The following is a 15,960-nucleotide window of genomic DNA, read 5'->3' as shown; positions in this document are numbered from 1 at the left end:
TATTCTTTTCAATTGCCAGGGAAGAGATAGAAATATCTTGTCATGGATACTCGTTCAATGGTCGGCATCTGGGCTTTCACATCTGGTTTTTCAAATGATTGTTGTACCTAAAAACAAAAAGATGGGCTAGATGAGACATGCCTCTTATGAATTCTCAGAAAATATTTTCCACTATGAGCCAGAAAATTCTGGGAATGCAGAGTGCTTCTAAGGTTGATGGAGCCAGCCCAATGGACACTCAAACTCTCTGCCACTGCTGTCCTATTTCTTAAAAGTGATGCCCCATGGGCAGCCCTGGTGGCTCAGCGGTTTAGTGCTGACTTTGGCCTAGGGTGTAATCCTGGAAATCTGGGATCGAGTCCCACGTTGGGCTCCCTGCATGGAGCCTGCTTCTCTCTCTGCCTGTGTCTCTGCCTCTCTCTCTCTCTCTCTCTGTGTGTCTCTCATGAATAAATAAAAAAAAATCTTTAAAAAAAGTGATGCCCATGTCAGAATATGCTCTTTATCTCAAACCCTTTATGTCTAATCCAAACCCTTTCAAACTCCATTTCCTGTTTTGTTTCTGATCTATAGATTTGATGATCAATTTTCCCTTGTTCCATGTTCCCCTGTTCCATGAACAGGTCTGTTCATGAGAACTGGATCTTGAGAATTCTCAACTTTCTATGTCCACCAGTGCTAAGTCTCCAATTCAAAGAGACTCAAATTCTGGGATTTTGTTCTTAAATACATAACACTGACCAACTTTCACGTCCCCACCACCAGCTTACCTGAAGTCTTTTGCCACAGACTGATCAATGAGATCCTACTTAACCTAGATCAATTATTTCTAGCCTTTCCTGGAAATCCTTTCCAAGTGCAATGTCAAAATCCTATTCATTCAACAGGACTTATCTTCCTGAGTTCCTATTCACAGAGACCCCAACACATGTCACTCTGCTGTCTTCTCTAATTTACTAGTGGTATAGCCTTCTTTTTCCAGAAAAGTGCAACTGTTCTCTGTGTGTTTTTTTTTTTTAAGATTTTATTTATTTATTCATGAGAGACACACACACACAGAGGCAGAGACACAGGCAGAAGGAGAAGCAGGCTCCATGCAGGGAGCCCAATGTGGGACTCGATCCTGGGGCTCCAGGATCAGGCCCTGGGCTGAAGGCGGTGCTAAACCTCTGAGCCACCCGGGCTGCCTCTCTCTGTGTTTTTGAATAAAAACACAACCATATTTTTCCACATTCTTTTTTTTTTTTTCACATTCTTAATACCAATCCCTTGCTCCATGAAAAAAGGGGGCATATCTATGTATTTATTCAATGAATAATAATTCCTATGTGCTTGAACGTTGAGATATTTAGCAAATTCCTGCCTTCGTAAATTCATATTTGAGTGAGTAAATACAGATGAAAAATGAACATATAAATACATATACTTAGTGCATGGAGGAGAGATCCGCAGAGGAAAGAAAACTAGGAAGGAGGAGGGACTAAGGAGTGTTCAGAGCTGGACACAGAATGTCTTCTCCTGTCTTCACTTCCACATGTGGTCAGTCTCTTTCTTTACAGACCCTATCATAATCTGTAATCACACATTGTTTGTTGGCCTACTTGTTCAGTGACCATCTGTCTCATAAACATGTATGTGCTATGTAGTCTTATGTATCTCATTCACCCCTTTGTCACTGGGATAGAGCCCACAACTTACCACCTCGTCTATATTTACTTAATAAAGCAAACAACGAAAACTAATGCAAAAACCTCCCACTCTTTGAAATTTAAGAACTTACACCCCATGACACACAGCTTATATTTTATATATTTTTTGATAATATTTTTATCTCCTGCTACAGTGCATTGACATTTTTTTTCTACATCAGGTTTTAAATACCTAGATGACAGAAACCAGGTCCCACTCTACTTGTGTTTGCCTTACACAGTCTGCCATTGTCACCTGGCAAAGCCTTCCTGAACAAACAAATGATTAGAAAAGGAAAGACAAGCTTACCTTCCGGAATACTCCTTCTAGGTGACAGCACCAGGAATATTTTTGGAAGCATGTGATGAGTTGTGCAATGAAAAGAGATCCCTTCGTGATATGTCTCCAGGACACATTATCTGTGAAGACAGGAAGTGGTAAGCTTGGGGCTGTGGCCTTATTTTATTTACATTTTTTTCTAAAGCATAGCTTAGTAATTATCTGAATGTGTTTAGGAAACGCACTTATAACCTTACATTAACTCATTTTCCACAGAGAGGAAACAAAGAAAGTAATAGAGGTCCAAGTAACGGGGCAGCTCATCAAAGCTTCAGAAGATGGCATAGCAATTGCACTGTCTACTTAGCACTGACTGACTTTTTACTCTGTGCCCTATGTTCATCTTCTTGGCTTTCAAAGAGGCTGAGAGATAACTGGAATTATCCCGTTTTACAGAGGAAAAACTAGAAGTTCAGAAGGATTCAAGAATGTCCCCATGTTTACACAGGTGGCCATTTACAAATTGTGTGCGGTGCTGTCTTTCATGATATAATAAACAAAATAGATGAACAGGCCCAAAGAAAACTTTTGGGGGAGATGGATATGTTTATGGCATGGATTGTGGTGATAGTTCCACAGATATATACTCATCTCCAAACTCATCAATTCATACACGGTAAATATGCATAGCATTTTGTAAGTCAATCCTAATTGCATAGAGTGGTTTAAAAAGACTAAAGATAAAAATTCGCAAATTATAAATACCTAAATGTAAGACTTCTTCAGATGATTATATGGAAATCAAGAACTAAACACTGCTATACTGTTAGTAGTTTTAATAAGCCCCTTAGGATCCTTTTCTACTTCTGTTAAAGGGGCGTCTACTTCCTGCTGAGGCATCCAATGGCAACACTCCAGACAACATCAGGTGGGTAGTATGGAGCAAAAAGCTTGCACTTGATCATTTGAGAGAGGGCAGCCAGTCCCAGGATCCGTAAGAACTCTTCTCAAAATGTTGAATGATTTAATAGAAAAGAATCAATCACCTGTTTTAAAATGGTATATTGTAAAGGGGGTTCCTTGCATTAGATTGTTTTAATGTTTGGTGTACCTTTTACTGTAAAGCACAACACTTATAATAAAAGCACAGTTTTAGAAATTAAGGGAAAAAAAGAATATTTGTCTCCACAGAACAGACTAGATAAGATTTAAAATAGATTGACAACACTTAAAATTCACTTAGGATCCTGGCTGCACAGAGGCTATCTTGATTTTCTAGAATCATTCAGCGGTGTCCCCAGGCCCACAAATCCCTGTATGCAATGGAGAGACACATACGTGGGGTTGAGGAGCAGAAAGCAATGAAGTCCTTCTCCACGTGGACCTTGTGAATGGCATCACTCTGGAGCATCAGAGGTTGATGTGTCCAGCTGTCTGTCGAGGCTTTTGGAGAGTCGCTGACCCACAGTTCCCCAGGATTTTCTATGGAGACATCAATTTTCTATACACTGTATCTCTCAGTATGACTAGTAGAATTGCCCCCTTCTTTGTTTTTAAGAATTTATTCTCACCAGTTTCACACACACACACACACACACACACACACACACAGCACTCTGCCTTTCTCTGGGGTCCCTACAGCCATGTGTTGATTAACAATGATAACATCATAAAACAAGAAGAAGCCATTTGCTAGGAAGAGCATAGAAGTTAAAGGCTTATTAGCTTCATCTCAGGGAGCACACTTAAATTTTTTAGCTAAATTGTTTTTGTTTCCTTCTCCCCCAAACATTGCTCCAACAAAGCTCAAGGACAATTGAAAGTCAGGATAAAAGAATTGTTTTTGACTGCCATCCCAAGTTCCCTCACTTTCCTACTCATTTCCCATTCAACATGCCTGAGAGAAAAGCATGGTGCTCTTACATAATATGCTCACTTTCAAAGAAAATTATTCTCAAGCCAGAGATTGTCAAAATGACTGTAAAGCATGAATAAGGAAAACCATCATTAAAGTCATTTTGCTCTAAGATCTGAATATTTGTGTTTCACTTTGATTTAGGGATTCTGGTAGTCTTCTTCACCACTTACCCTGGATTAAGTTGAACAGAAATGTGTTAGCTGACAGGACAAATGCTTGTGATACCAGCCCGCTAGGCACTAGTGTTTCCTGAATTCAGTCCAGTTTATTTGCACTGAATGGACTCTAAGATCATCTCTAGAAACAAAGCACTCAGCGCAATTCTCTGCAGACACCTTCATGGCCTTTGGGGTTTCTATCTCAGAACTCACCACCTCTGCAGGCCTGGATGATGATGACCTTCGGTTTGTCCTTGAGGTTGAGGCAGTGACGGTTGTTGAAAATCTGGAAGATGGTGTCATAAGCTAGTACATCTGGATTTTCCACGCTGTGTGCGGTCCCACAGATTCCATTCAGGATGCCGTGAGACATTAACACCAAGAATGTGCTGTCTGAGGACTTATGCTCTGGGCGGGCAGCAAATTCCCGTAGCACTGATTCCATACCCTGCAAAAGACCACCAGGTCTTAGTTTGATATGACAAGCATTTCAGTTGGTCTCACCTCCTGCTTATCACCAGCAGTTTAAGATTGCACTTGCTATGCCTTCATGCAGTGTTTGCTCCCTAATGTCTTTTGATTTTTCTTTCTATAATGGAGCAGTGGGTTGAACTTTCTGCTCTAGGTGACAGTATATAAACTGTCCATTTTTCCTCTTCATTTCTGTCTTTCCTTTCATTACTTGACAAAAGCCTTGGGTCATAAATACTTCCCGCCACTAGCCTTGTAAAATTCTTCCCAGTGTGCTTAGAATAAAGTTAAACTTCTGATGTACGAATATTTCTCTCTCACCCTGTCTCATCCTCCCCTGGGCTCTGGTCACCCTGCTCAGGTTTCCCATTCCATTCAGATTTCCCCCTTCTGGTCCTCCTGCCTGGAATGTAGTTCATCCACAACTTTCCAGAGCTGTCTTGCTCCCTATAGTCATGTGCCTGCTCCTGTGTTAACTCCCAAAACAAGTCTCTTTTGACCATCCCATCTAACATCATTGCTCCCCACTCACTAGTTCACTCTCATAGTTCATTTTTCCTTTCTCTTTTCACTTACTTTAAATGTTCTTTCTACTCTTACAGAGACACACCGAGTCTGTGAAATTTTCTGCTTGGCGTATGGTACAATTATCCTGCACCAAACAAGCCTATGGCACTGCAACTGGGTGCTTCCCATTGTGTGTACAGACCTATGCCCAACACTAGGAAGAGGCCTGGGACAAAGCGGGGACTCAGTCCTTACGTGATGAGTACACTCCTACTAAATAAACATTACTCTAGAGTTTTCTGGAGAATGTTGGGGCTGAGTTCTTATCATCCCACTTTGGAACTAAGGATTATCTAAATACACATGCCAATCACTTTGTCTAGTTATGGAACTGAGGATATTAAGGCTCAAAAGAGACACAGATTTTCCCTGTCTCTTACTTTCATTTCTTAAACACACATACACACACACACACACACACACACACACACGGCCAAATATCAAAGTATTTGCCTAATATGCTAAAGCTAACATGTTAGTAGTAGGATGCGTGTTGCATATATACATGTTTGGGGCACATGAGGGTCTCCTACCTTAGCAGTGAGTTTCCGTTTCACAACTACACTGTAGCCCAGGCCCTCCAGCAGACTCTCCATTCCTGCAATGTCAAGTTCAGCTCCATCCCTGGTAGAAAGATGATCAAACTCTATATTGCATATGATGAGAGCCAGACGAGTACGATCCTTTCTCTCCTTTATTGGGTAGATCTACAGGAAATGGATATAGACAGTGAGTTGGATTTACCTAAATCTCCTTTTAAACCCTCATCTACCAGTCATTGTTACTGTGCTAAGGACTCGTTTAGCTGCCCTGTCCTGTACCAGAAGACATTGCCCCCTCTAACTCTTGATGATGGATTGAGTTGGCAGTAGCAAGAAGTACAAATTGGAAGTAAGTTATCTCTTAAGAGCCTAGAACAGGACCCAGTATGTCACTGGAATGGTTACTTAAGAATCTTAAGGAGACTAGAATGTTTCCTACTGTCTCCTCCTCTCTCTTCTCTACCTGGTCAAATCTTTCTTAGCATTCAAGATTCAAATCCAATTTCGTAAAAGCCAGAAGACACTTGCCACTGGCTCCAGCCAAAAATAAATACATCAATGATCCTTTTTCTTTGGTGACATTATTATTTTGGCACTGTTTTTTTTTTTTTTTTTGAAAACATATCAACATACAATGCTATGCAGGCTTTAATTGTATTTTAAAAATACACTTTACATCTAGGCTTTTCAACTAGAATGCAAACAATTATTACTCAGTCATAGTCTCTTATAAATATTTTTCTTCTAGGACTACAACTAAAATTGCCATAAATCACAAATAGATTCAACAACAAATAAATCAAAATGAGAGATCTGTATTTATCATGGGGTTGAAAGAGAATCAAAGTCTGTGTGAGGCCACATGATTTCTTCCTTGCTCAGGGCATCAATGGGTAAGGTTACCACTGTCTTTGCTCCCCAACTCTGCAATTAGTGCTTTAGGAAATCATGTAGATAGTGAAAGCAGTTGTTTCTCTCTTATTCTCAATTTCATGGATGGAGCACAGCACCTCTTCAGCCTTCTCTTTATACATTTTCACAAATGTTTCAGGAGGACAAAGCTTGAGAGTATCTGTAGATTCTTCTGAGTCAGGAATGGTTGGCCCAGGCATGTTTTCCACGAAGGCTGTGGGATATATTGTGGTATAGAAATTAGGATATCTGCCTTTGTGACCCAATTATCTCTTAAGAATATTGACAGAAAAGGGAAGTCATGGGAAGAAGATTTTTCAACATGTAGGGGTTATAATTGTATTTAACCTGTAATGTGAGGAAATGTATTTTGAGTAGGAAAGAAGGGGGAGACCGTTAGTAGACAAAGCAGATATACCCGAAAATGCAAGAGTAGATTTCTGATAATTTTTAGGAAAACACCTTGATGATTTGGGGTCAAATTTAGCTTTTACATTTTCAGCAAAAAGTTAGATTTTTCCAATGGTTTTACTCTTGAGTCCTCACTCATCCATGTGGACTTTCCATTGTCTCTAAGCACGAACATCCTAGGTTAATATTATTGAATTGCTATCCCTTAGAAATATAATTGATCCACATATGCAATTCAAAATGTCCTTGTTAAAAAACTAAAAGGAAGCAGGTGAAATTAGTTAATATTACTAATATATTTTTGCATGATATATCTGAAATCGCATCCTCTCAACATGTATTCTAATCACAACTCAAGCTCTGAGTAGCCCGGTGTGGCCAACAGCTACCCTGTAGGACATTGTACAATCCTGAGTCCACTCCTATTTCATATAGTGCATATAGACACACACGCACATACCAGACACATCACAAAAATTTGAATTGTGTACCATCCAGGTATTTCTCAGCTGGTACACTTGACCTTTGCAGAGGAGATAGGCCGCAGTGGCTCCTAACAGAGTTGCAACTTAAAGGAGAAATGATATCCTGCGTCCAAGGTCAAAGGGACAGTTGTCTGTCAGGGATTTTCACATGCCCCGGGTCTCCTTTCCCCAAAGTGTGAAACAATTGGTACTAAGTTTTCAACCCACGTTTTCAAATATGAAGAAATACCTCTCCCAACTTGGAGAAGTTTGTCTAACTCACCCTGACCTAATCCCTAGAGAAATGGAGAACTCTCCGACCCTTCATGCTCTCACTTAACTGAGATTGCGTAAGAAGCTTGGAAAGCTCTGAGCCTGCCCTTGGAGAAATGAGGAAGAGGAATTCATAAACAGAATTTAGCAGTTTGCCAAGAGCTAATATAACAAGGATTTTGTTCATGAAAGGAATTAACCTTTGTGTTCAGTGACACAAACCAACCAAGACTGCTCTGGTTTCTTTTATCTAAGTGAGAAAAGCAATGTTATCCTGTATAAACTTTTCAGTTTTTGTATTTTATATTTTTTCCCTATTTTACTCATTTGTTACCATTCATTTTTAAATAACATTTTTTTAAAATGTCTTTCTAAACTGAATGCTAAAAACCTGACTTCTGGAGATGAAGGAAACCAAGTTTTCCAGACATTTCTTAAAAAGAGACCCATGCTCTTTCTTTTTATTCCAGAACATTTTACCAATGTGAGGACATCCAGGGTCCTGGGCTAGTCTCTGATCAGAAGATATGTTTTCGCTTCAAAAGTCTCTGTTTCCAGGTTGTGTCCAGGTTTGGTGAACCCTCCAACTTAATAAACATCAGCTCCTAATGACCATTTTCTATCTGTGTACAGATACCATGTTTGCAGATAAAATTGGGGGTTAGATAGGATTTCTATCTCACATTTAATAGTAAGCATGAAAATGAATCCTTTCATTACAACATAATAAATATTACAGGGCAGCTTGCTGCCCAAAGAGGGTTCTGTTCATCTGGCAGCACACAGAAATAAATGAGAGAATTAGGAGTTTAGATAGAAATGTTAACGTTTGTCTTATCTGTTACTTAATGAAATACGCAGGAAGCCCCTTAAACTGACACGAAAAGGAAGAGACTTGTACATGGTAAGACCAAGCCGTCTTCCTTGGCAGGTAGGAATCTGAGTAGTTACTCCTCAGACTAAGTGACTGTCACATAGCATGCACATATAGGAGTTTGTTAAATGAAATAAATCAGAATCATATCCATGTCCAGAAGGCCAGGTCTTTACGTTCACCAGTAGCCCAGCTCACCCAGCTTCCCTGCCTGCGGGTGCCCTGGGATTCCCCCAGAGGTCTTGTGTGCAGAGAGAGCCCAGGGAGCCACTGGACACATGATGAGAGGACCTCCACCTGCCTTCTGACTGCGAGACTCTGTCAATGGCCCGCTGTTATCTCAGTTTGATGCTCATCGTGATTCCTGGGGTTGCTGAAATTATTTTGAAGCTCCCATGACTTCAGTTTTGATTCCCATTTGCTGAATTATCTCTGAAAATTTTTTAATCCAAATTGTTTCCATTCTACCTCAGATTTAAGAGAAAGTAATAAAACTGCGTAAGGACAAACTTAAATATTAAGGAGAACACAGCTTAGGCCACGGTACTGAACACCCATCAGATTAGTATGTATGCCCGGCTGGGCAGAGTGTCCCTTCTCCATGCAGAACTTTTTGAAAAAGCATATATGCTATAGTGAGGTCCCTACAGTTGCCTTTTGTTTATTATTGCCATTGTTCTTATTAATAAACCCTGAGATCTCAGGGCTGGGTTTTGAGGTTAACTTCTACGATGAATTAAGTCTGTCACTGATGAACTTGGGCAAGAGTGTATATATTTATGCCTTAGTAATACTTAGAATTTAATCTAGGTCAGAAGTTTTAAAATGTTTCAATAGATTGGACACTTTACAGGTGTGCCCCTGACCATATTTCGTAACTTACAGAAATACATAAGCCCTAGAAAGGTTTATCATAATAATTATGATAACTAATATTTACTGCATGCCTGTCCTTCCACTGTCGTATTTATCCTATATTTATTACATGCCTGTGGTGGCGGGCACTGTGCTGAGAGCTACTATTCACTCATGAAGAGAACACTTGTGCTCTGGATGAAGAAGCTTGGTGGCATGTAGTCCTGCCTAATATGATAGAAAGAGATTAGAAGCGGAACAAATCTGATGGGAGGAATTAAGCGTTTAACTCTGTAGATGTAGTTTTGTGATGTCAGTGGAGTATTGGGGCAAAAATGTTGAATGTGCCTCTGGTGCTAAGTGTATCTGGAGCCCAGAGGAGAATTCTGGGTAAGAGCTCCTACTGTCTTAGAGGTTGTTAGCCTGTGCCTGCCACGATGTACCTACCCTGTGAAGAAGTTACCAAAATTGTGACCATTTCACAGATGCTGAAACTGATGCTCAGGGAGGTTAGGAAGCTAGAATGAAATCATAGAGCATCCACAGTGATAGAACCTGGACTCACATGTGCGTATGCCTTACTGCACAGTTCGCACAGTCAGCTCTTTCTGTGAGCAATCTAAGCACGAGGACTCAGCTTCTTAGCTAATTGGAAATTGGATCTCCTTCTATAAAAGACAAGGTGGACTCTCAAACGATGATGACAGAGTTAGTGAAAATTACACTTTAGTACTGGAAGGATGGTGGGATTATGGAGGATCCTAGAGGGACCTTGGAGTTAAGTAATTTCTGGAAAATTTGAGACACCCATTGTAAGTCCTTTCAGTTTACCTTCTACACTGGTGGAATATTTGTCCGTATTAATGAAAGTATGGACAAGGGCTTGACCTGCCTCCTGGCGTTTCTGTCGCACAGAGTTCAGAATGACCCAGGGCTTGTCTTCAGGTTTGGCATCATAAAATGTTTTCTTTTCTGCATCCTCCAATTTCAGGATATCTTTTTCCAACAAGCCATGCAAAACACCAGTAATGAGTTCTTTGCCCACAGTTTCCAAAATCTTAAATGGATTTTTGTCGTGTTTGTCTTCTGTCAGAAATACAAAGACTCCTTCAACTATGGGTACTACGTAAGTTTTGCCGTCTCTAGCAATTTCCCCATTATGGGAAATACCCCTAAAAACACCTTCTCTTTCATCATCTGCCCTGTAAAATATGTCCTCTCTCGTACTCATGGAGTTCTCTTGGCCCATCCTGTTCATACTGGGCTGTGTTTTTTTTTTTTTGTTTGTTTGTTTTTTTGTTTTTTTTTTTGTTTTGTTTTTTTGGCTGTGTTTAATGATTCATCCCCACTTACAATTTTTGGGAGGAGCTTCTCATCTTTCTTTCTGTGACACTAGGCCTAATGCTAACTTCCTGGCCACCTACTGCTTCCCTATTTCTCTTTCTCATAGTGATGATGATGGTCCTATTTTTAATATATGTTCCAAAGAAAGTCCATGCTGTTGCCTAGAACTGTACATTTTTCCCACTAGACTGTGAGGATCTTTTCTTTTGCCTGTATTTAATTTTCTTGGTAAAAGCATGATGTCTTTGAATTCATATCTTTGTACCCACATCTCATTCCCATATCTTTGTGCTTAAAATACTTACAAACACTTACATATTTGTTGAATGCATAAACTAATGAATACATGAATTAGTACATCTAGAGTTCTTTCAGTAAGGTAGATTAACTTGACACTTGGTTAATTTACTACTATCTGGGATAGCATTCCATATCATCTTAGCAGATATGGTTATATAAGTGTCATTTCTACCCCCAAATTTTTGGCTAGCTTTAATTTGATGGTGGAAATTCTTAAATACCTAATCTTTCATATTTGTGTATCTTTATAAGATGAATAAAGGCAGGAACCTTGTTTGTCCATTAATCTCTGAACAGTCCATAGAGCAAGATCTATAACACAGTTGGTATGTGTCAAATATTTTTCACATGGCCTAGATATTAGCAATTTTAATGAAATTATTCAGTTAAATAGTATTTTAACAAACATTTATTGCATGCATACTGAGTCAACAACCACTGTGATGGGAACTTACCTATGAATAATTCAGACATGTCTCATTTCCCCATAAAGATTAAAGTCCAGTGGGGGAAAAGGATAGATTTATTTATTTTTTTAATGACAAGAAAAGTATAGTAAGAGTTATGGCTGGAAGAATCATAGGCCACTGTAAGAGTAGGGATTCTGAAATATGGTAGCAAAAAATAGAAGTGGAAAGAAGGATCTGGATCTGAAAGAGGAATCAATCAGTAAACTTGGCCACTGCTTGAATGTTGGAAGTAAGGAAAAGAAACCCCAAGATAATCCAGATTTCTGGTTTGAATAACTGGGTAATAGTGGACATTAACGAGGACGGGGAAAAATGGAGAAGAAGCAAGGTAGGGGAAGGATGACAAGCTCAGCTCTCTGGTACATAGAGATAAAACTCTCTAAAGGAGACATGAGTGCATATGTTTAGAAGGCACTAGAATAGTGAAGTGTGGTGTTAAAGTGGGTAGTCAGGTTTGGGGCACATTTAGATTTGTGAGTATGAACATGGTAGTAAAGCTGCAGGGATGGCCTCTGCTATAACACATAGATTAACAGAAAAAGACAGGATCAATCCATGAGAATAACCCATTGCCCTCTCACCCTGGGGTCATCCCATGAACCTAGAATTAATGTCAAAAAAGATGAAGTTCAAAAAAATGTTCTTATTTGGAAAATACCATTACCTGGTAAAGAAGGAACTTCTACTTGAGAGTCTAGTTTGGTATGATCATTTCCAGATGGTGAACCTGAGGAAAGATTCAGGACATTAAAATAGTCACTTATCATCTCTGAAGACTCTCACCTGCTGTATTGGACAACCCTCCTGAACACACCTGCAGGCCTGTTCAAGGCTTAGCATTACAGCCATCACAGGGAAGCCAAAGTGACTATGCCTGAGTAATTGAACTTTCACACTGGAGGCAAAGCAAAGGAGTATCTGGAAGTCTCCTTATTTCTGCTTTCTATGATGAAGGGGAATTGAGACAGCATCAGACATGGAACCAAAAAGCCTCTGAATTCTCATGTTTCAAGGTGGCTCCTGGGATGAACACTACTGCCTAACAGGTGTGTGCCACATGTGCACTTAAGCTCTGCTAAGACTTATGACAGCAGAGAATGAGGGTGAGGTGGCCCACCTGGTCCACCCTCAGCAGTGATAAGTCAGTCTCCCAAGTGTCATGGGACAGGAAGGTGGTCAAGCCAAGATACAAATGCAAACTGTCCCCACAATCATCCATGGGCTCCTAATCAGTATGTTACGCCTCCATCCTACAAACGGCCTGGTCTCATTACACATGTGCCAAGACCCCTGACCATCACTCTTGCCCTACTAGGTGGAAGAAGCCTCACACAGAAGAGAAAAACAATGGGAAGCCACAGTTACAGTGTTTAGTTGCATAGAGTTACTCAAACCTTTTAATAGATCCTCCTGGCTCACTTTTATGATTGTCAGTTTTAAAGACAAAAATGGAATCAATTTGTTTCTTGTTTTATGAGGATCTCAGTATGACAAAACCCAAGAAGCTTATTCTGGAAGCCTCTGGAATTGGCATAAGCTAACAAATGAGAAATACTCCCGAATCTTCATTTCACAGTACTTATTGAAGACAGGATATCCATAGACAAAATATGGTCCATTTCCCTTTTCTACATGGAGGGGAGTCAAAGCTTCAAGCCAAAGGCAGCATACCACTGTTTGGCCCATCATTTCCATCAAGACTGCTGCAATAAATTAACCAGCAGTGAATTCAAGAACATTTTCTGGAGGAGACCTATCTATGGCATCTGCAATAGGTCTTCTTCTGACCAAGAACTTTCTTTTAGGAAGGTCTCTCCCCTTCAAGTGCATCCAGATACTACATCTCATTGTCATAATCTATGGACATATAAAAATTGGCAGATGGAAGAGGGAGAGACAAAGCCATGACAGCCCTGACAAAGAGCATCATGTGACAGCTTGAGGGTTTCTCGGTGGGTTGTACAAGTGCCTCCAGAGCTCCAGGATTGTGCTTGGAGAGGAATGGGGCAAAGATGTGGTCTTTGGCTATTGATTGTCTTTAATTTGGGGGGGGATATGATAAATGAAAAAAGAGAGACACTGAGTGAGGGCTTTGCTAGGATGAGTGGAGAGCATAGTATGAAGATTTTCAGACTGTCCTCATGAACTTCTACAAAGGAGCCACCACATATTCAGGATGGAGAATGAACTTTAATCAAAGGAGGCTCCTGAGGCCAAAGGACCAGAAAGTAGAAGAAAGAAACAGGAACCATTCAGTAGAGCTGGGGTACAGAAATGGGGCCCTGGAGCCAGGAACAAGGTAGGTGTCTGCAAACTAAACCAACCAAGGAGGAAATCCAGCATTGGGCACAAGGACATGGTTCTCCCTGGACTGCAGTTAGACCCCCTGATCCTTACCTGAGGAGAGCCCCAGCGTCTGTGCCAGGTGAATGTCCTCATTGCAAATATTAGAAATAAAAATCTGGCATGCATTTGGCCCTTTCCGAAGGACGGAGTCAATCAGAACTCGGGCCTGATCCATAACTGTAGAGTGTGCACACCGCACTCGCTCCATCTCCTCGTGGTTCAGCACTCTTTTCTCAAAGAGTTCATCCAGCAAACCATTGATGGTCCCCATGTCTACTGACCGGACAAACAGCCTTCTCTTGTCCTTCAGGACCTTGTCTGGTGAAGATAAGGATTCCTCAAGTCATGAAAACAGCCTCTTTCCCTCTCAGGTCAGCAACAAGGAGTCACCTGCTCTACATGCAGTCAGGAGGCCAACCCTCTGCAGGTGGCACAGGAGTCCTGAGACCCTACTGTCACTCTGTTCCTGCAGCTCTGGCCCCGCAGCCTGAGGACCATGTGCACTCCTGCCATTTGCATGTGGAAACCAGGGGTCACGCCGACCAGCCCTACAGCCCCACGGGTGTTCAATTCTGCATCAGAGAGTTGTGCAGTTATGTCCAATTTCCTTTGGGGACATGAACTGTTGGTACCTGTCCTGTGCCAGTTAGGCATCCCCTGTCAGACCAGGGCCTTTCAAATTGAATTAGGATTGCAAAACATTGACAAGCAAAGCCCATTCCCTCCTGGTCCAGCCTCATCTTTCTGCAGGCTGTGGAAATCTCCCAAGCCCTCTCCTTTCCCCTGCCCCCCTGCCTGTTCCTCAGCCCTAGCCCTCATGTCTGCTCCCCTGAACAGTCACATAACTCAAGGCCAACCAGAACCAGCTTTTCCCCAAGACATTCCCTTATAGTCAGCAAGAACTCACCGGCCATGATTTGTCTCTGTCAGCCTTGATGTGTGCTATGAAACCGAAAGCATATTCCACCTTCCTTTTCAGCAGGGCGTGTACACTGATTGAGAAATACCCACAGTTGGTGCCTACACATCCTGTTCCCCAACACCAACCAAGAAATACTCAGTTCTCTGAAGCCTAGTCTGCGCTGGGAATGTATTTTCCAAAGTTGCCTTTATTGGCACTTGAGTGACATCAGAGTAGGAAGTGAGGAAGGATTGGAGAATATGTGAGAAGTGGGAATGTCCACATAGGGTCCAACTTACACCATGTTGACTCTCCCGTTCATGAGCAATTAGGAAGTGTCATCTGGAAAAGTCACTCCTGCTTTGGCATCTTTGTTCTGGCCATTAAAACAAAATACCCCAGACCGATGCTTGTGAAGGAGAGGGGCCTACTCATCACAGCTCTGGTGGGGCTGTGGTGTGGGCCCCTCCCTGGATTGCAGGCTGCTGACAGATCATTGTGTCCATTGTGTCCTCACATCGTGGAGAAGGCAAAGAGTCTGCCTGGAGCCTCTTTTCTAAGGGTGAGACTCTCATTCGGTTCTGCCCTTGGATCTAATCAGCTTCCAAAGACCTCACCCCCTACTGCTTTCCCCTTGGGCAACAGGTTTCTGGCACCCAGATTCTGGGGGGAAACAGATGTAGGTCTACAGCATTTCAGAAGCTGAAGGCCTGCGTCCTGTATCCCATGCCACAGCTCTGAGCTCTTGTGAAGCTGTGTTGCTTTTAGGAATGGGAACATTTTGCACCTGCATCAAAAGTTTTCTTTTCTATTGCTCTCCCATGTCAGGTGGCTCTGTTTTTAGGGACCCCATAAAGACTAAAAGGCAGGCTCAGATTCAGAATATCTGATATGGCATTTTAACCATTGATTCTCAGGCAAGACATTGAACTTTCTCAAGCTTTGGTCCTTCTACCTGTAAAATAATTCCATAAGAGTTCTGAGCATTAAGTCAGTGAAAATGTAGACACTGTGGAGAACACTGCCTGGCATGTTGTAAGCATACAATAAGCAGTATTATTGTTTTAAATAGAGATGTTTGACACTAGAAAAATAGAGAAGGTTAATTATTGTCAGCTTAGCCAGTTGAGCTTATCTTTTTAACTTTTTTTATCTGCATATAGATGACACCATTGTTAGTTTCAGG

General features: G+C 41.2%; 1 protein-coding gene and 1 long non-coding RNA gene across 2 annotated transcripts; one reads left to right on the top strand and one right to left on the bottom strand.

Moving 5' to 3' along the window:
• Positions 1-10: 10 nt before the first annotated feature.
• On the bottom strand, positions 11-14,191 carry CASP4 (caspase 4, apoptosis-related cysteine peptidase; the record flags this gene model as incomplete). The annotated part of the gene is given in 8 exon segments (NM_001003125.1): positions 11-107; positions 1,999-2,108; positions 3,307-3,450; positions 4,258-4,492; positions 5,616-5,789; positions 6,635-6,750; positions 12,192-12,254; positions 13,925-14,191. Coding segments are annotated over 8 exon segments (1,206 nt in total), but the record flags the coding sequence as incomplete, so codon positions are not given.
• LOC119871825 lies at positions 2,010-3,997 on the top strand. Its single transcript, XR_005359354.1, has 3 exons — positions 2,010-2,126; positions 2,844-2,896; positions 3,248-3,997. It is a non-coding gene; the product is annotated as an uncharacterized LOC119871825 (long non-coding RNA).
• Positions 14,192-15,960: the final 1,769 nt, after the last annotated feature.

This window comes from Canis lupus, chromosome 5 (assembly GCF_011100685.1).
Source record: "Canis lupus familiaris isolate Mischka breed German Shepherd chromosome 5, alternate assembly UU_Cfam_GSD_1.0, whole genome shotgun sequence".
NCBI lineage: Eukaryota > Metazoa > Chordata > Mammalia > Carnivora > Canidae > Canis > Canis lupus.
This window is presented reverse-complemented; position numbering and strand designations above follow the sequence as displayed.